Consider the following 22096-nt stretch of genomic DNA (forward strand, 5'->3'; position numbering starts at 1 on the left):
CGAGAAGGGTCAGAGGACCAATACGCGGCGTGGTAAGAGTCCATGGTTCTTTTAATAAGAAATACTACACATGAACACGACTGAAATACAAAAATAATAAACGTGGAACGAACGAAACCCAAAACAGTACCGTGTAGAGAAAAACACAGACAAGGAAACAAACAAACAGTGAAACCCAGGCTACCTAAGTATGATTCTCAATCAGAGACAACAATTATTATTTTTTTTACCTTTATTTTACTAGGCAAGTCAGTTAAGAACAATTTCATATTTTCAATGACAGCCTAGGAACAGTGGGTTAACTGCCTGTTCAGGGGCAAAACAACAGATTTGTACCTTGTCAGCTCGGGGATTTGAACTTGCAACCTTTCGATTACTAGTCCAACGCTCTAACCACTAGGCTACCCTGCCGCCCCAATAATGACACCTGCCTCTGATTGAGAACCATACTAGGCCGAAACATAGAAATCCCCAAATCATAGAATAACAAACATAGACTGCCCACCCCAACTCATGCCCTGACCATACTAAATAATGACAAAACAAAGGAAATAAAGTTCAGAACGTGACAATAGGGCTAAATTGAAATGTTTCTTAAAGAAGAATATTAAAAGTATATGCATAAGCATAGTAGAAATTTAAAGGGAACATTTTGGAGATTATGGGAAAATTATTACACCAAAGTTGAGGACACGACAGTTCACCTGACACCAGACTGACACCAGACTGAATCCAAACATTACACTGTTCGTCACATTTGTTGTTAATGAAATCTGAAAATACTCTGGATACATTCAGTAACATGATACAAATATTACTGGAAAATCTGGGATAGATGCAAGTTGCAACAAAAACGGCCCATTTTAAATCGCAATCTGGTCTGGGTCAGGTAGTCATCATTTGAAAGCTTGTTCTATTACCAATATGACTACCTAAGTTATAAAATATGATCTTGCAATGTCAGGCGTTCACAAGGCAATTCAGAGAAACAGATTGTAATGTTGGTGCACATACCCACTGGGCACACACTGGTTGAATCAAAGTTGTTTCCACGTCATTTCAATTGAATTATGTTGAACCAACATGAAATAGACCTTGAACTTACGTCTGTGCCCAGTGGGTATATTCAAGTACATTATATATTTTGGTGAGTGTTCTGTGGCAAATTTTTGTCACAATAGACAAACATAGGTTCAGAACAACCCAGGGTATGACGCAACGTCATCTTGTAACCCTATCAGACCCCAGCAAAATGGGCTTTTCATTCATTAATTATTTCTTCTACTTGTATATCCAGTGCTTATATTTAGCCTCACTTTGAAGTGTTTCGCCATTTTCGTTTCAGGACGGCCAGAGCTACAAGTATAACACAACACAATTTGACATGAACAGTTGCATTCATAAGTTATATTGACAAATGTCAAAATAAAATTGTCAGCCAAGGCAAAAACCTGATAAAAAAAGGAATTTATATGAATGCTGTAAGTACAGAAAATGTTGCTTAGTGGAAAATTAATATCCAACTAGTGATAATTGTTTGTAGTTTGTGACAGCAACTATGTGAACTATAAAAGACACGATGTCCTGGGAACCCCTCAACCTTCTAACGACTCTAGTGTAGCTTGTGAGCGTCATTGACCAAAAAACTTTACACGTGCGTGCCCGTTAGAGTCTCAGCTTTTCAATAGTTTGTAGCTCAAACCATTCTGACTCTATGACATTTTTGTAAAAAGAACCAGCCCCTGGCCTCTTCGGAATCCTCCATTGTCTCACAAACACCGATCTAGGTCAGCCCCCGTTAATCACACAGACAAATTGTACAACCCAGAAGTCTGTAGCTCAAACACACAACGTTTAAACAGGGTTAGAAGTCCTAAGTCACACTGGCGTAACAGTGGGACTAATATAACTTATGACATGAAAGCAGAATGCATTGTTTGGCTTGCTTGTATGACATCAAAGCGATATTTATAATAATCATCAACGTCTCATCTTTCAAAACATATTGAGTCCTCTTAATTTACACCATTTCCCTCCCTCAGACAACAAAAAATGTGCTACATTTGCCCAATTAGAGTGTTCTTCAACGAGCAAAGAGTCTGAATACTTATGTAAATGTCATATTTCCGTTTTTCATTTTTAACAAATTGCAAAACATTTCTTAAAACCTGTTTCTGCTTTGTCATTATGGGCTATTGTGTGCAGATTTATGAGGGGAAAAATCAATTTAATCAATTTTAGAAGAAGGCTGTAACCCCCCCAAAAAGTGGAAAAAGTCAAGGGGTTGAAATACATTCCGAAGGCACTGTATACTATAGTAATCACTGTCGTGTTTTTTTTTTACATTACTGTAGTACTCACTGAAGTTTTTTTGCTGTCTGTATATACCTAAGTAATAATGCCCAAGGGGGTGTAGTATATGGCAAATACACTCTGCCATGGCTAAGGGCTGTTCTTAAGCATGACACAACGTGGAATAGCCATATACCACAAACCCCCGAGGTGCCTTATTGCTATTATAAACCAACATAATTAGTAAAAGTAAAAATGTAAAAATGTATGGTTTGTCAAAACCGTGGTATATGGTTTGATATACCATGGCTGTCAGCCAATCACGGACAAACTGAAATGGTCCAGCCACACAGACAGCATGGTGAAGAAGGCGCAAGAGCTCCTCTTCAATCTCAGAAGGCTGAAGAAATTTGGCTTGTCACCAAAAACACAAAAACACCACAAACTTTTACACATGCATGATCGAGAGCATCCTGTCGGGCTGTATCACCGCCCGGTATGGCAACTGCTTCGCCCACAACCGTAAGGCTCTCCAGAGGGTAGTGAGGTCTGCACAACGCATCACCGGAGGCAAACTACCTACCCTCCAGGACACCTACACCACCCGATGTCACAGAAAGGCCAAAAAGATCATCAAGGACATTCCATTCCATTGAAACATTAATAAAGTACAGTATTTCTCACATGTTGGTATTTTGAGTTTATCTCCATAATTATATTGTTTATATTTTTTAAGTATTGTTTGTGCATTGCCAGTCAGGGGTGCCAGTAATTTTGGAGCCCACTATATATATACTGTACTCTATACCATCTACAGCATCCTGCCTATGCCGGTCGGCCATCGCTCAACCATATGTACAAATTCTTATTCCTTCCTTTACACTTGTGTGTATAAGGTAGCTGTTGTGAAATTGTTAGATTACTTGTTCGATATCACTGCATGGTCAGAACTAGAATCACAAGCATTTCACTACACTCACATTAACATCTGCTAACCATGTGTATGTGACCAATAACATTTGATTTGATTCGATTTAAACTGCATTCAGGGCTTGATCCCTCAGTTTATAGTACACTCCAAGCTCATCATTAAGCTGGAGGCCCTGGGTCTCAACCCCACCCTGTGTAAATTGGGTCCCAGGTGGTGAAGGTAGGGAACAACATCTCCACTTCGCTGATCTTCAACACTAGGGCCCCACAAAGGTGCCTGCTCAGCCCCCTCCTGTACTCCTTGTTCACCCCTGACTGTGTGGCCATGCACGCCTCCAACTTGATCATCAAGTTTGTAGACGACGGGCCTTCCGAGTGGCGCAGTGATCTAAGGCACTGCACCGCATCACAGTGCTAGCTGTGCCACTAGAGATTCTGGGTTCGAGTCCAGGCTCGGTCGCAGCCGGCCACGACCTGGAGACCCATGGGGCGGCACACAATTAGCCCATCGTTGTCTGGTTTAGGGGTGGGTGGCAGGGATGTCCTTGTCCCATAGCACACTAGCGACTCCTGTGTGGTGTCAGGAAAATAACCTCATACTCAATGTCATCAAAACAAAGGAGATGATCGTGGACTTCAGGAAACAGTAGAGGGAGCAACCCCCTATCCACATCGATGGGACAGCAGTGGAGAAGGTGGAAAGTTTTAAGTTCCTCTGCATACATGTCACGGACAAACTGAAATGGTCCACCCACACAGACAGTGTGGCGAAGAAGGCACAAAAGGAACAGAGCCTTTCAAAGTCAGAAATGTGGCTTTTCACCTAAAACCCCCACAAACTTTTACAGATGCACAATTGAGAGCATCCTGTCGGGCTGTATCACCGCCTGGTATGGCAACAGCACCACCCACAACCACACGGCTCTCCAGACGGTGGTGTATGCACAACGCATCACCGGGGGCAAACTATCTGCCCTCCAGGACAGCTACAGCACCCGATGTCACAGGAAGGCCAAAAAGATCATCAAGGACAAGAACCAACCGAGTCACTGCCTGTTCACCCCACTACCATCCAGAAGGCGAGGTCAGTACAGGTGCATCAAAGCTGGGACCGAGAGACTGACAAATAGCTTAATTCTCAAGGCCATCAGACTGCTAAACAGCCATCACTAAGACAGAGAAGCTGCTGCCTACAGTGGCTTGCGAAATAATTCACTCCCTTGGCATTTTTCCTATTTTGTTGCCTTACAACCTGGAATGAAGATTTATCTTGGGGGGTTTGCATCATTTGATTTACAAAACATGCCTACCACTTTGAAGAAATAAATAAATCTTTTTTATTGTGAAACAAACAAGAAGTAAGACCAGAAAAAAACAGAAAACTTGAGAGAGCGCACATTACTATTCACCCCTCAATGTCAATACTGTGTAGAGCCACCTTTTGCAGCAATTACAGCTGCAAAGTCTCTTGGGGTATGTCTCTATAAGCTTGGCACATCTAGCCACTGGGATTTCTGCCCATTCTTCAAAGTAAAACTGCTCCAGCTCCTTCAAGTTTGTTGGGTTCCGCTGGTGTACAGCAATCTTTAAGTCGTACCACAGATTCTCAGTTGGATTGAGGTCTGGCCATTGACTAGGCCATTCCAATACATTTAAATGTTTCCCCTTAAACCACTCGAGTGTTGCTTTAGCAGTTTGCTCTGTTGGAACTAGAAGCACAAGCATAAAAATGTGCATATTTATATCCAAAAATCTCAGGTTACGTTCAGTAATGTGTTGCTTCCAAAACATCTGGTGATTTTGCAGAGAGCCACATCCATTTCCAGAAATACTCATAATAAACATTGATAAAAGATACATGTGTTATTCACAGAATTAAAGATAGACTTCTCCTTAATGCAACCGCTGTGTCAGATTTTTTTTTTTACTTTATGGAAAAAGCAAACCATGCAATAATCTGAGTACGGCGCTCAGAGACCAAACCAGCAAAAGAAATATCCGCCATGTTGGAGTCAAAAATCCGCCATGTTCTGGAGTCAGAAATAGCATTATAAATATTCACTTACTTTTGATGATCTTCATCAGAATGCACTCCCAGGAATCCCAATTCCACAATAATTGTTTGATTTCTTCGATAAAGTTCATAATTTATGTCCAAATTCCTCCTTGTTGTTAGTGCGTTCAGCCCAGTAATCCATCTTCGTGAGGCACGAGCACTATGTCCAGACAAAGTCCAAAGTTCCGTTACAGTCTGTAGAAACATGTCAAACGATGATGATGAATAGAATCAATCTTTAGGATGTTTTTAACATAAATCTTCAAGATCCAAAAATATCTTCAACTGGTCTGGTCCGTACCCCTCCCACTCCACGAGGTACTGAAGGCCCCCCACCCGATGCCTCGAGTCCAGGATGGAGCGAACGATGTACGCCGGGGCCCCCTCGATGTCCAAAGGGGGAGGAGGGACCTCCGGTACCTCAGATTCCTGGAGTGGACCAGCCACCACCGGCCTGAGGACAGACACATGGAACGAGGGGTTAATACGATAATAAGGGGGATTTTTAAATCTGTAACATATGTCGTTCACCCTCCTCAGGACTTTAAATGGCCCCACAAACCACGGACCCAGCTTCCGGCAGGGCAGATGGAGGGGCAGGTTAAGGGTTGAGAGCCAGACCCGGTCCCCCGGTGCAAACACAGGGGTCTCACTGTGGTGACGGTCCGCCCTGGTTTTCTGACGACGCGCGGCTCGCTGGAGATGGACACGAGCGGCCTCCCATGTCTCCTCCGCGCGCCTAAACCAGTTGTCCACTGCAGGAGTATCAGTCTGATCCTGATGCCACGGTGCCAGAACCGGCTGGTACCCCAATACACACTGAAAGGGGGAGAGGAGGAATGGCAAAGCGAGTTCTGTGCCATCTCGGCCCAGGGCACTAATGCTGCCCACTCCACCGGCCGGTCCTGGTAATAGGACCACAGAAACCTGCCCACATCCTGGTTGACTCTCTCTACCTGCCTGTTATTGTCAGGGTGAAAACCTGAGGTATGGCTGATCGAGACCCCCAGACATTCCATGAACGCCCTCCAAACTCTGGACGTGAACTGGGGACCCCAATCCGACACTATATTCTCAGGCACCCCGTAGTGCTGGAAGACATGGGTAAAGAGGGCCTCCGCAGTCTGTAGGGCCGTAGGGAGACCAGGCAGAGGGAGGAGACGACTGGACTTAGAAAAACAATCCACAACGACCAGGATCATGGTATTTCCCTGTGAGAGAGGAAAATCTTAAGAAATCCACTGACATATCCACTGACAGTTTTCCAATCCTCAGGGAAACAAACAGGCACAAACAGTTGATCAACAGAGGACTCTGAATGAGTGTGGTGCAAACTCACCTGGGTTGATGCCAGAGTGTCCTGCCTGTTGTCTCGACTCCCAGAGGAACCAACAAGGCACCGACCGGCCGTGTGTCCTCTGCGGCCACAGATGGCGCACACGAGATGGCTCTCCTCCCATCTCCCTATGCGCTGCACCTGCTAACTCCATGGGCACCGGAGCGGGGTTGCTGGATGATCGAACCAAAAGAGCCCCCTCTGGACATTCACGGTGACCAGCAGGTTATCCAACCGGATGGACAAATCCCATGGAGTTAGGAGGTGGAGTTAGGAGGTGGCTGTGTTTTTCTGTGACCAGACACTCACCTAACATAATTGTTTGGTTTGCTTTCGTCGTAAAGCCTTTTTGAAATCGGACACTGTGGTGGGATTAACAAGAAGTGTATCTTTAAAATGGTGTAACATGTATGTATGTTTGAGGAATTTGAATTATGTGATTTCTGTTGTTTTGAATTTGGCGCCCTGCACTTTCACTGGCTGTTGTCATATCATTCCCGTTAGCGGGATCTCAGCCCAAAGAGGTTTTAAGCGTGCACTGTGTCAAGAAGCAGTGGCCGGGTTGTGTTTCGGAGGACACATGGCTCTTGACCTTCGCCTCTCCCGAGGCCGTACGGGAGTTGCAGCAATGGGACAAGACAATTGGATGTGTAAAAAGAGGGTAACAAATAAATAACTAAATACAATTAAAAAATTGTGAATGGGTATAATTTGTATGTATAAAATTTATATTAGTCATATTTTTATAGTTTTATTAGTCATAAACGCAAGGCTAATAGTTTTAAATTGAGCAGCTGCTGAAAAATGAGCTCCTGTATATATTGAGATTTAAATGTTTTTTTAGAGTGAAGTACATCGAAAAAATCAAGAGAACTGCAAGACTCAATAGAAGACAAAACAAGGAACAAACCAAAAAAGACAGGCTTTTGAAAAATTAACTATTTTTCATAAAATTGTACAGTTATCTTAGCTAGCTGAATTGCTAGTAGAATTGTTTACTTGTTGCTAAGCAGTTGCTAGGGACTCTCCTGGAAGAAGCTAGCTAGCTTACAAAGAATAACAACAAAAATATCTAGTTAACAGAAGAAAGGAAGACAAAATAAGGACAAAAGAAGGACAGAAGAAAAAGGAAAGAAAGAGGACAACAAAGTGAAACAGTCAGCACTTCTATTGCAACTTCGTATTTCGTCGTCCTAACGTAGTCTACACTGCTATCTGCCCAGCAGCTAGCCAGCTAGCAAACGTCCACCGTCTACCGAATAGCAGCACTGTAGAAACTATTACACTCAACTGAACGACTTGATTAGTGTAGTGTTAGCTAGCTACATAGTTGTCTTTGCTGTCTTCGTATCCAAGATAATTGTGTAGTTTAGAGCGTGTAGTCTTAGAGTGATTATCTTAATTTACCGAGGTTAGCTAGCCAGCTATTTGTCGTCCTTAACGTAGGAGACACTGCTCGCTAGCCAACAGCTAGCCAACGTCTACTGAATAGAACTTCCGCACTCAACAACCCGGTCGCATTCCGCTTCGCTCCACAGGTAGTATCACATTTTCATTTCATTCATTACAGCACAACGGTTTGATTTGTTTGATCGTAGCTAGCTACATAGCTAGCTACATAGCCGTCTGTGTATCAAAGATAATTGTGTAGTCTAGAGCGATTTTCTAGGTTAGCTAGCCAGCTATTGTCGTTCTTTTAACGCAACGTAACGTAATCAACACTGCTAGCTAGCCAGCTAGCCCCCGAATAGCAGCACTGTAGAAACTATTACACTCAACGGAACGACTTGATTAGTGTAGTGTCAACAACGCATCCACTGCCAGCTAGCCTACAAAGTCAACAACGCAGCCACTGCCAGCTAGCCTACTTCAGCAGTACTGTATCATTTTAATCATTTTAGTCAATAAGATTCTTGCTACGTAAGCTTAACTTTCTGAACATTCGAGACGTGTAGTCCACTTGTCATTCCAATCTCCTTGCATTAGCGTAGCCTCTTCTGTAGCCTGTCAACTATGTGTCTGTCTATCCCTGTTATCTCCTCTCTGCACAGATCATACAAACGCTCCACACCGCGTGGCCGCGCCACCCTAATCTGGTGGTCCCAGCGCGCACGACCCACGTGGAGTTCCAGGTCTCCGGTAGCCTCTGGAACTGCCGATCTGCGGCCAACAAGGCAGAGTTCATCTCAGCCTATGCCTCCCTCCAGTCCTCGACTTCTTGGCACTGGCGGAAACATGGATCACCACAGATAACACTGCTACTCCTACTGCTCTCTCTTCGTCCGCCCACGTGTTCTCGCACACCCCGAGAGCTTCTGGTCAGCGGGGTGGTGGCACCGGGATCCTCATCTCTCCCAAGTGGTCATTCTCTCTTTCTCCCCTTACCCATCTGTCTATCGCCTCCTTTGAATTTCATGCTGTCACAGTTACCAGCCCTTTCAAGCTTAACATCCTTATCATTTATCGCCCTCCAGGTCCCCTCGGAGAGTTCATCAATGAGCTTGATGTCTTGATAAGCTCCTTTCCTGAGGACGGCTCACCTCTCACAGTTCTGGGCGACTTTAACCTCCCCACGTCTACCTTTGACTCATTCCTCTCTGCCTCCTTCTTTCCACTCCTTTCCTCTTTTGACCTCACCCTCTCACCTTCCCCCTACTCACAAGGCAGGCAATACGCTCGACCTCATCTTTACTAGATGCTGTTCTTCCACTAACCTCATTGCAACTCCCCTCCAAGTCTCCGACCACTACCTTGTATCCTTTTCCCTCTCGCTCTAATCCAACACTTCCCACACTGCCCCTACTCGGATGGTATCGCGCCGTCCCAACCTTCGCTCTCTCTCCCCCGCTACTCTCTCCTCTTCCATCCTATCATCTCTTCCCTCTGCTCAAACCTTCTCCAACCTATCTCCTGATTCTGCCTCCTCAACCCTCCTCTCCTCCCTTTCTGCATCCTTTGACTCTCTATGTCCCCTATCTTCCAGGCCGGCTCGGTCCTCCCCTCCCGCTCCGTGGCTCGACGACTCATTGCGAGCTCACAGAATAGGGCTCCGGGCAGCCGAGCGGAAATGGAGGAAAACTCGCCTCCCTGCGGACCTGGCATCCTTTCGCTCCCTCCTCTCTACATTTTCCTCCTCTGTCTCTGCTGCTAAAGCCACTTTCTACCACTCTAAATTCCAAGCATCTGCCTCTAACCCTAGGAAGTTCTTTGCCACCTTCTCCTCCCTCCTGAATCCTCCTCCCCCTCCCCCTCCTCCCTCTCTGCAGATGACTTCGTCAACCATTTTGAAAAGAAGGTCGACGACATCCGATCCTCGTTTGCTAAGTCAAACGACACCGCTGGTTCTGCTCACACTGCCCTACCCTGTGCTCTGACCTCTTTCTCCCCTCTCTCTCCAGATGAAATCTCGCGTCTTGTGACGGCCGGCCGCCCAACAACCTGCCCGCTCGACCCTATCCCCTCCTCTCTTCTCCAGACCATTTCCGGAGACCTTCTCCCTTACCTCACCTCACTCATCAACTCATCCCTGACCGCTGGCTACGTCCCTTCCGTCTTCAAGAGAGCGAGAGTTGCACCCCTTCTGAAAAAACCTACACTCGATCCCTCCGATGTCAACAACTACAGACCAGTATCCCTTCTTTCTTTTCTCTCCAAAACTCTTGAACGTGCCGTCCTTGGCCAGCTCTCCCGCTATCTCTCTCAGAATGACCTTCTTGATCCAAATCAGTCAGGTTTCAAGACTAGTCATTCAACTGAGACTGCTCTTCTCTGTATCACGGAGGCGCTCCGCACTGCTAAAGCTAACTCTCTCTCCTCTGCTCTCATCCTTCTAGACCTATCGGCTGCCTTCGATACTGTGAACCATCAGATCCTCCTCTCCACCCTCTCCGAGTTGGGCATCTCCGGCGCGGCCCACGCTTGGATTGCGTCCTACCTGACAGGTCGCTCCTACCAGGTGGCGTGGCGAGAATCTGTCTCCTCACCACGCGCTCTCACCACTGGTGTCCCCCAGGGCTCTGTTCTAGGCCCTCTCCTATTCTCCCTATACACCAAGTCACTTGGCTCTGTCATAACCTCACATGGTCTCTCCTATCATTGCTATGCAGACGACACACAATTAATCTTCTCCTTTCCCCCTTCTGATGACCAGGTGGCGAATCGCATCTCTGCATGTCTGGCAGACATATCAGTGTGGATGACGGATCACCACCTCAAGCTGAACCTCGGCAAGACGGAGCTGCTCTTCCTCCCGGGGAAGGACTGCCCGTTCCATGATCTCGCCATAACGGTTGACAACTCCATTGTGTCCTCCTCCCAGAGCGCTAAGAACCTTGGCGTGATCCTGGACAACACCCTGTCGTTCTCAACTAACATCAAGGCGGTGGCCCGTTCCTGTAGGTTCATGCTCTACAACATCCGCAGAGTACGACCCTGCCTCACACAGGAAGCGGCGCAGGTCCTAATCCAGGCACTTGTCATCTCCCGTCTGGATTACTGCAACTCGCTGTTGGCTGGGCTCCCTGCCTGTGCCATTAAACCCCTACAACTCATCCAGAACGCCGCAGCCCGTCTGGTGTTCAACCTTCCCAAGTTCTCTCACGTCACCCCGCTCCTCCGCTCTCTCCACTGGCTTCCAGTTGAAGCTCGCATCCGCTACAAGACCATGGTGCTTGCCTACGGAGCTGTGAGGGGAACGGCACCTCAGTACCTCCAGGCTCTGATCAGGCCCTACACCCAAACAAGGGCACTGCGTTCATCCACCTCTGGCCTGCTCGCCACCCTACCACTGAGGAAGTACAGTTCCCGCTCAGCCCAGTCAAAACTGTTCGCTGCTCTGGCTCCCCAATGGTGGAACAAACTCCCTCACGACGCCAGGACAGCGGAGTCAATCACCACCTTCCGGAGACACCTGAAACCCCACCTCTTTAAGGAATACCTAGGACAGGATAAAGTAATCCTTCTCACCCCCCTTAAAAGATTTAGATTGTAAGTCGCTCTGGATAAGAGCGTCTGCTAAATGACTTAAATGTAAATGTAAATGTATTTAAAATAACTAAATAGGGTAATTTTGTATACATTTATTTAAAAACATATTGGGCTGCTTCTGGGGGGATTCTGGTAAGATGCCGGCAAAGTCGGCTGAATTCCGATAGACAGAAACTGCGATGTACTTGGGCCGATTCTAGGCAGTCATTCGTTTTGATTCCTGGCCGAGTCCTTCACCCGATTCCGGGCCGATTCAATCAGTTCTGGCCCCCAGGGAGACGGCAGGCAAGCTCAGGGTCAGGACAGGCAAAACAGGTTGTAACCAGAAATAGGAACAAACAGAGAGAAAGACGCTGGCCCCACTTGATGGACAAGACCATTTGGCAACAGACAAACAGAAAATGCAGAACAACACAAACGTCCAAAAGTCCACACAGGGGATAATGTGTGAAAAATGGGAGATACTTGGTAGGGGGTGGAGACAAGACAGATGAAACATATCAGGGGGTGACAGTTATACTGCATCTAAAATCAATATGGTGACATCAAAATTATTTTAAAAGTTTTCCATACAAATTATTTGACCCCTTTTGAATGGCATTGTAATTCCAAGCCACTGTAATGCACTTTTGATTAAATATTCATAGGCACTCTGTCAGGGTGTGTATGAAGGTAAAATCGGGTGCAGGAGAGCAGAGTATGCTTAAATAAAGCACACTTTATTATAGTTCCAAACTGAGAGCACAACAAAACAAATGCCCTCAAAAAAACGGAACAATAAAGTAAAGCGCTTAACGAACATCACTTGACATGAAAACAATTACACACAAAACATGATGGGAAACAGAGGGTTAAATACAAGTATATTGATTGGGCAAATGAAAACCAGGTGTGTATGAAAACAAGACAAGACAAATGGATATATGAAAAATGGAGCTGCGATGGCTAGAAAGCTGGTGACATCGATCGCCGAACGCCTCCCGAACAAGGAGAGGAGCCGACTTCGGCGGAAATCGTGATACACTCATTGATGATGCATTGATCAGAATGCTCAGAACAACACAAACGTCCAAAGCAATATTGTGACGAAACATGCAACACATGAATAGGGGTACTCCGGTAATGCTAGTCCTGGGTAAATACTAGTATGCCAGAGCTGCAGTGAGGTCCACACTGATCCCATCTTTGTCAGTTAATGTTGAGTTATAGACTAGAAGAAATAGCTACTGGGTTCATAAGTATTTACCAAGACTATTCAACAAAGTGTAACAAAGTATTCAGTTCCATTACTTTACAAGTAGAAATGTAACCTGTTTTATATAAAAGCAGTATCAAGCAACATCTAAAGTTCCCTGTTAAGAGGACCTGTGTGGTTCTGTAAAATCTTTGCTTATATATCGATCAGCCAGTGACAAAGTACATACCTGCAATCCTTACATTGTAGCGCAGCAGGAGAGAGTGATTTCTTCAACATTCAGAGATTGATTCATAGAAAGATTAATATGAAATGAAAGGCGAGTTCCTAACAATTTCAGGAAGCTAAGCTCGAGCTCTGTATGACTCACAGTGGTGGGGGCAGATGTTTCGATCAAGAGAGACCTTTAGAAAATGTGCACATTTTCTCTAACACTAAACATACAAGTATGTATTGTACAGTTCTAAGGAAGGCAATCTTATAGTTAGCCATTTTATAATTTGATTATATTTATAAATCATGTAAGTAATTTCAAGCCTTATTCATACAGTTCTGTTGATGGTAACAGGTGTGCGCCATAACGAGCAGCCTGGTGACCTAGAGGCTAGAGAGGGAGCACACATGACACATAGGTTAATGTGATTAGCATGAGGTTGTAAGTAAGAAAAATATTTCCCATGACATAGACATAGCTGATATGGGCAGAAAGCTTAAATTCTTGTTAATCTAACTGCACTGTCCAATTGACAGTAGCTATTATAGTGAAAATATATCATACTATTGTTTGAGGAGAGTGCACAATTATGAATTTGAAAATGTATTATTAAACCAATTAGGCACATTTAGGCAGTATTGATGCAACATTTTGAACAGAAATGCAATGATTCATTGGATCAATCTAAAACTTTGCACATACACTGCTGCAGTCTAGTGGCCAAAATCAAAATTGCGCCTGGGCGAGAATAATACATTATGGCCTTCCTCTTGCATTTCAAAGATGAAAAAAAACAAGAAAAAAAACGCATTTTGCTACACCCGCAATAACATCTGCAAATACGTGTATGTGACCAATACAATTTGATTTGATTTGGGTGCCCTGTGGTGTGTTTCTCATGTCTGTTATACATTTGTTAACCCAAAATTGTGATTACAATTCTAACTTTATTGCAAATACCACTGGGAAATGAATTTGTTTCACCCATCTATTTTATTTGTCACCAGTTGATCGTGTGTCTAGTACGTTGTGTGAAACTGACCACCAGACCTGCCAAGAGAAAAGGGAAAATTGTGATGGAAACTTGATTGTGAATACCAACTTTATTGCAAATGCCAGTGGGATATGAATTTGTTTGACCCATCTGTTTTGTTTGTCACCAGTTGTTCTTGTGCCTAGTTAGGTGTGTGAAACTGCCTAGTTATTTTCAGACATATTGAAAAGTAACCTTTCTTCCACCTTGTGCTCTTTCAGTCTTTTGATGAAGTCGACATATGATAGTTTTCAAATTCATAGTAACAAAATGGCCGCCATGCAGTCACAGTCTCACAGGCAAATTTCCTCAAAACTAACCTCTCTCCCACCTTCTCCGCCTTCCCTCGGCTACAGTGAAATCTCGTAGCTGCAGCCATGCCGGAGTGTTCCACGTGGAAGGACCAGATCGCTACTCATTGACCTTGGACCTGGCCAAGAAGCTGTGTGAGAGCCTGGGAATCACCATTGCCAGCAGGGAACAGGTCATCGAGGCTCATGCACGTGGCCTAGAGACCTGCAGGTGAGGTCACACACCTGTCTTCATGACAACTGAGCCTCCGCTTAGGAACCCCAGGACGTGCCTTATCAAAGGGTAAACAACAGCTGATTCAGAGGAAAGAGATCAGCTAGATGTTTCCCTGAGACTATTGGTCCTGTTCCAATATTCACACTAGCATACCACTTAGAATCAAGCTACGTATGTCTCGCACATGTGTTTGTGGTATACTAGTATGGCCATTGGAAAATACTTGTGAATCCCTTTTGTAAGTGTTAACAAAAATGTGGTAGGCTTATCACTCATTGAATGACATTCTCTAAATCAAAAACACCCCTGCTGAAAAAAAGCCTAGACCAGCATATGATGGTAACTAGTGCTGGTTTTGCTGGTAATCAGTTTTCGTTGTGATTTTTTAAAAACATTTCGGCCAAACTTAGCAGCTTAAAGCTGAATTGCAGTACACGGCACATACAAGTATCTCAAAACACTTTAAAAACAAAACAAACATCATTAAAAAAATATGACGGATGTGAGTATGCAGAAGATCTGGACTACTAAGTTCTCAGTACGTTACTTCACGCCTCCAACAGATGGAGAGACAGTCAATAGCACAAGGTTTGAGCAGAGGGAGGTGCATGTGGTCAACAGGAGGAGCTGAGCAGTTAGATCAGGTCGTCCAGGGGCAGGCAGGTAGCTCAAAGAGTCTCCACGTCTGTCTTCTCTGTAGTGGTAGGACACTTGTAGGATGAGATGCAGTTTGTATTTTAGCTCCACATGCAGGATTCAGTCAACACATAACTTCGGAGAAATACTCTTGAGCAATGAATTCCTCACTGCCTACTTGTCACTGTATTGTAGTCCCACTCTTGGATCGAGACCGTAGAAACATCCCAATGTAGGCCAATGTACTGAAATCCAAACAGCTTGTAGCTAGCATTATTTACTTGCCAACTTTCAAAAGCTGGTTTGCAATTAAATCTTGGGAAGGATGTTTTGTTTGTTTATCCAGACTAAAGCTATACTAATTTGGTATTCAAAAACAAAAATAAAGTAAATTGATTAATAAAAAAAAAATTAAATATTTCCATATTATAAAATATGTACAGGGGCTCTCTGCCTCGGCTGCCAATAGAGTGCCATGGCAACTGTACAATTTATGCTGGTGAAGTTGATATGCTGTTTACCAGTACTAGCTGGTCACCAGAAAAACCAACACCAAAGTGCCTAATTATTTAAGACAATATATTATATATCAAAAGGCCTGCGAGTCACATTTTGCTGGCTTACAAGTGATGTTTCATTCCTATTAGTATCCAGACAGAGTGGGGATATCCAACAATTGAAAGTGTTCAGTATGAATGCCAGGGTTAGGATGATGGCTAATTGAGACTAAACTGGACAACCATTTCAGTAATGGTGCAATCAATCAAACTAACAGATTGGATTCGTTTAGAAACAAATATGTAATTTTTATGTGTATAGCATACAATTGATGAATCAATCAATGTACATGCAAAAACACAGATATTGAATTTGAAAAAAATCTAAAAATATAACTGTAATAGAGGATGCTGGGAAATTTGATAATGATGGGACGTGGTTTTACCATGCTTGGGTGTGGTTTTACCATGCTTGTCAGACCAGCTTGACCAACTAGACCATGCTTGACCAGCATGGACCAGCTTGGTCACCAGCATACCAGCATCACCAGCATACCAGCATGAGCTGGTCACCAGCATCACCAGCTAGATCATGCTAGTCAGACTAGCACTGACCAGCATAGACCAATGCGGACCTTTCGGTTCCGGGGGGGTTTTGCAGGGAAAACGGTAATGGTCAATAAATTGTATGATTACGGAGCCCTGTATGGTGTTCCTTATCTCAACTTAAACACTGCTAGCAGTATTGATTTATTGTGTTATCTTGCTTCACCTCTACTTTAACTACATACTTTTTTTTACCTATATTTGACATACATCTTGAGTATTGCTGATAATTCTGTGGTGTAAGCTACAAGCTAATGGCTAACATACTATAGCAATTGGATCTTAAATGCTATTTGCCATTTGATTCTAGATATGGTTGGATCAGCAACGGAAGCACCACCATCCTCAGACAAAAGGCTCATGTTAACTGTGCCAACAACACGACTGGGGTCTTCTTCCATCAAGTCTCTCCGGAAAAACCCTTTGATGCCTTCTGTTTCAATGCATCAGGTGAGTTTTTCTTTTTTCATAGCTCATATTGACCAGGACCTGGTTTCCCAAAAGTATGTTAATGCTAAGATAATTGTTAGAACCTTTGTAGGAGGATCATTAATTCTCAGAGCTGTTTCTCAAAACTATTGTTACTTAAGTTGAACTTAAAAACACTCATTAATTACCAACTGCCTCAGACCACTTATAGAACAGTGCGTTATTAAATGCTTTTTTGCCCTTCCTTTTATTGTCGTATAAAGCTGGTCTTCTTTTTAAACAATCTTTATTGAGAGTTGTCATTATCTTGCGAGGAACTGGAGTTTTATCCGAATTTTTGTTCTGTTTTGTCCTCCGTTATTTGAGTGATTTATACACAGAAGATCTCTGCGAAACTTAGAATTGAGATGTGTATCTGTCTCGGTGAATGCTGATAACTTCAGAACGACGTTGATTCGGACTACAAATATAAAGATGCCAATGTTCTTTGCAATTGTTACAAACAAATAAGGGATAAAAATATGCTTCAAATTAAAACCGAGATGACTGCAACCAAAAAAGATATATACATTATTGGATACATAGCACATTGGCCTACATATTTAACTCATATTAAAATCTATTTCATGTTCAACCGAGTTCTATTTTGATAATTGTAGGCTATTGTCTGTAATTGTTCAGTATATGTTTCATGATGTGGAAAAACAAATGTGAGCAATGATGTCCCAAATCTGTGACTTAGTGCATTATTAAAGGTAAGCATTAGAAAAAGCACCAATATTAGCAGCCATATAGGTGATAATATTTCTCTAGGAGCTGATCCGTCGTCAGTATTGTGAAATAATTCCAATGTTATGCTAAGATTTGAATGGAGAAAGCTCATCCAAGATTAGCACTGTGAAAGTTCTTCCTATGTGGTGATTTGGGAAATGTATGTCTTCCGAAAACCAGGCCTAGTTTTGGCACAATGATCCCTTAAAACACACATAAATCTTAATGACTCTTCCCATCCTCGCCATTCTTAGAACTTGGACTATAACATGTGCTGAAGATAATTACACATTTGTGCTTTGTTCCTCATCCCTGATCCAAACTTCTGTTTTTGACAGAGTTGGCTGACAAGAACTGTGATGCGGCCATCAACCCTGATTCAACAGGACCAGAGAGTGTTCAGGTGACAGATGCTGCAGGTCAGTCCTGTCTTTTTCACCAGTCACATCATCAAAATCATAACCTTTTCCGTCTCCTCTGTATTTCATACAGTATGCCATTCCGCAGCTACACTTTGACAGCTACTGTCCGACACGTAACGAAATAATGAAAAGACATTACAATTGAACATGTAGTGTGTATGCGCGTATATCAGTTACACATACTGTACATAAACACAACAAGTAGGTCACATGGGGGAGAGGCATTGTGCCATGAGCTGTTGCTTTACTTGTTTTTTGAAACCAGGTTTGCTGTATAATACTGTAGGTTTCCTTGAATGTGTTCTGGACCTGGGGTAAGTGGCTGGTGGGGTAGGTGTGTGTATCAGGGCTGTGTATAAGTTGACTATGCAAACCATTTGGAATTTCCAAACACAGTGATCTTTCTTATAAAAACAAGAAGTGACGCAGTCAGTCTTTCCTCAACTCTTAGCCAAGAGCACCTGGCATGCATAGTATTAATATTAGCCCTCTGATTACAATGAAGAGCTCGACGTGTCACTCTGTTCAGGGCCAGCTGCAGCTTAACTAGGTCTTTCTGTGCAGCAATTGACCATATGACTGGACAATAAAACAGATGAGATAAAACTAGAGCCTGCAGGACTTTGTCGAGTGTGGTGTCAAAAAAGCGCAGCATCTCTTTAGTACAGACATGCCTCTCCCCATCTTTACAACCATTGAACCTAAATGTTTTGACCATGACAGTTTACAATCTAAGGTAACACCAAGTCATTTAGTCTGCTCAACTTGTTCAACAGCCACACCATTCATTACCAGATTCAGCTGAGGTATAGAACTTAGGGAATGATTTGTACCAAATATAATGCTCTTAGTTTTAGAGATGTTCAAGACCAGTTTATTTTGGCCACCCATTCCATAACAAACTGCAACTCTTTTTAAAGGTTTTCAGTTACTTTATTGGATGTGGTTGCATTAGCTGTAGTTGCTGATGTGTACATGTTTGAATCATCAGCATACATGGACACACATGCATTGTTTATTGCCAGTGGCAGTTCATTGGTAAAAATAGAAAAGAGTAGAGAGCCTAGAGAACTGCCCTGTGGTACACAACACTTTACATGTTTGACATTAGAGACGCTTCCATTAAAGAAAACCCTCTGAGTTCTATTAGATAGATAGCTCTGAATCCACGATATGGCAGAGGTTGAAAAGCCATAACACATACATTTTCTCAACAACAGGTTATGATCAATAATATCAAAGTATGCACTGCAATCTAACTGTACAACTCCCACAATCTTCTTAGCATCAATTTCTTTCAACGAATCATTAGTAATTTGTGTCAGTGCAGTACATGTCGAGTGCCCTTCTCTCTAAGCATGCTGAATGTCTGCTGTTCATTTGTTTACAGAGAAATAGCATTGTACTTTTAACAGTTTGCTAAGAGCTGTCAGCAAGCCGATAGGTCTGCAGTTAGAACCAGTAAAGGCCGCTTCACCAGTCTTTAGTTGCGGAATGACTTTGGCTTCCCTCCAGGTCTGAGGACAAAGACTTTCCTCTAGGCTCAGATAAAAAATATGACAGGTAAGAGTGGCTATAGAGTCAGGTACCATCCTCAGTAGCTTTCCATCTAAGTTGTCAATGCCAGGAGGTTTGTCATTACAGATCGATAACAATACTTTTTCCTCCTCTCCCACAATAACTTTACTAAATTCAAACTTACAATGCTTTTGTTGTTGGCATTTCCCACCTAAGTTTGCCCACTTTGCCAATGAAGTAATCATTAAATTAATTGGCAACATCAACATCTGATTAGTTGAAAATGGAGTTGAATTAGTCTTTTTGCTCACTATCTAGTAGTAAGTAAGCCTTGGACAAGTAAGCATTATCTAAGCCAGAATGGCCCATTCGGGCAGGAGCCTATGTCCTGATTCTGTAGCATATGGCAGCTGGATGTACAAGTATTGCCCCTGGACAGGGCCTACACTATCTTCCTCTGGAATTTTGGCAGAACTGATTTCCTCAGATATTCACAACTAGGATGTCTGAGAGAATGCCAAGAGTGTGCAAAGCTGTCATCAAGGCAAAAAGTGGCTACTTTGAAGAATCTAAAATATGAAATATATTTTGATTTGTTTAACACTCTTTGGGTTAGTACATGATTCCATATGTGTTATTTCATAGTTTTGATGTCTTCACTATTATTCTGCAATGTAGAAAATAGTACAAATTAAGTAAAACCCTTGAATGAGTCGGTGTGTCCAAGCGTTTGACTGGTACTGAATATCTTTGGTCTGTTTTTCACAAAGATGAGGCCACAGGACCTGAGGATGGAGCCCAGCCGGAGACCACCATCAACTCCGAGCCTGACACCCAGGACACCACCTCCGCCCCTGGAGAAAGGGGAGCAGAGAGCACCACTGAGGTAATGGAAGCATTGGACACAGACCAGCCTGCACCCACTGAGGCCAGCCAAGTAAAGTCAACAGCATGGGCTGAGGGTTATGCTTCAGAGGGGGCAGCCACAGAAAGCCTTGGCATAGGAATGACGGTTGAGGGGAATGGGACCCAGAAAGCCAGCCCCGCTGAGCACCCTGGGGTGGTGGTCACTGAGACGGAAGAAACCACTGTGTCTGGAATGTTGCCTTCTGGCACAGATGAGGAGGGGGCCTCTTCTATGACACCATCTGTTAAAGAGCCAGGAGAACCACAGGGCCGGGCCAGAGAGGAGGATTTACAGGAGAAGGAGGTGGAGGTAGGAGGTAAGGAATGACTGTTGGTAACATACATAATATTACATACAGAATGCTGTTTTTTGCCTCGTCGTTCAGTTTGGTATCTTGAAGAAAATCATTACAATTTATTTGAATAAAATAGCACCCTTTAAAATACAAATACATCTCAAGTAAATAATCTCATGTCAGAACAGTAAAACATAACATTTATAAAACATGTTTGTCATAGGATGTTTGTCATAGGATTGCTGTGACAGGATGACAGCTCATCACCACAAAGCTTCCCCTGAGCCTAAAAATAATCAGTTTCAATACTCAAGTGCAGAATTTTCAAAGGGTAGAATGTCCTTAGGTAAAAAAAAAGTATTTATTTTTTATTTCACCTTTATTTAACCAGGTAGGCTAGTTGAGAACAAGTTCTCATTTGCAACTGCGACCTGGCCAAGATAAAGCATAGCAGTGTGAACAGACAACACAGAGTTACACATGGAGGAAACAATTAACAAGTTAATAACACAGTAGAAAAAATGGGCAGTCTATATACAATGTGTGCAAAAGGCATGAGGAGGTAGGCGAATAATACAATTTAGCAGATTAACACTGGAGTGATAAATGATCAGATGGTCATGTACTGGTAGAGAGAGATATTGGTGTGCAAAAGAGCAGAAAAGTAAATAAATAAAAAAACAGTATAAAAACAATATGGGAATGAGGTAGGTGAAAATGGGTGGGCTATTTACCTATAGACTATGTACAGCTGCAGCGATCGGTTAGCTGCTCGGATAGCTGATGTTTGAAGTTGGTGAGGGAGATAAAAGTCTCCAACTTCAGCGATTTTTGCAATTCGTTCCAGTCACAGGCAGCAGAGTACTGGAACGAAAGGCGGCCAAATGAGGTGTTGGCTTTAGGGATGATCAGTGAGATACACCTGCTGGAGCGCGTGCTACGGATGGGAGTTGCCATCGTGACCAGTGAACTGAGATAAGGCGGAGCTTTACCTAGCATGGACTTGTAGATGACCTGGAGCCAGTAGGTCTGGCGATGAATATGTAGTGAGGGCCAGCCGACTAGAGCATACAAGTCGCAGTGGTGGGTGGTATAAGGTGCTTTAGTGACAAAACGGATGGCACTGTGATAGACTGCATCCAGTTTGCTGAGTAGAGTGTTGGAAGCCATTTTGTAGATGACATCGCCGAAGTCGAGGATCGGTAGGATAGTCAGTTTTACTAGGGTAAGCTTGGCAGCGTGAGTGAAGGAGGCTTTGTTGCGGAATAGAAAGCCGACTCTTGATTTGATTTTCGATTGGAGATGTTTGATGTGAGTCTGGAAGGAGAGTTTGCAGTCTAGCCAGACACCTAGGTACTTATAGATGTCCACATATTCAAGGTCGGAACCATCCAGGGTGGTGATGCTAGTCGGGCATGCAGGCAGCGATCGGTTGAAAAGCATGC

At 43.5% G+C, this 22096-nt stretch overlaps 1 protein-coding gene across 1 annotated transcript in view; it reads left to right on the plus strand.

Annotated features, from left to right (window-relative positions):
* LOC118401138 (CD44 antigen-like) overlaps positions 1–22096 on the plus strand; it is a 45010-nt gene that overhangs the window by 15304 nt on the left and 7610 nt on the right. The window contains exons 2-5 of the mRNA XM_035798410.2: positions 14399–14564; positions 16620–16759; positions 17848–17928; positions 20220–20672. Of these exons, the coding sequence (XP_035654303.1) occupies positions 14399–14564; positions 16620–16759; positions 17848–17928; positions 20220–20672 (840 nt within the window). The remainder of the gene's footprint in view (positions 1–14398; positions 14565–16619; positions 16760–17847; positions 17929–20219; positions 20673–22096) is intronic.

This window comes from Oncorhynchus keta, chromosome 22 (genome assembly GCF_023373465.1).
Source record: "Oncorhynchus keta strain PuntledgeMale-10-30-2019 chromosome 22, Oket_V2, whole genome shotgun sequence".
Lineage (NCBI taxonomy): Eukaryota > Metazoa > Chordata > Actinopteri > Salmoniformes > Salmonidae > Oncorhynchus > Oncorhynchus keta.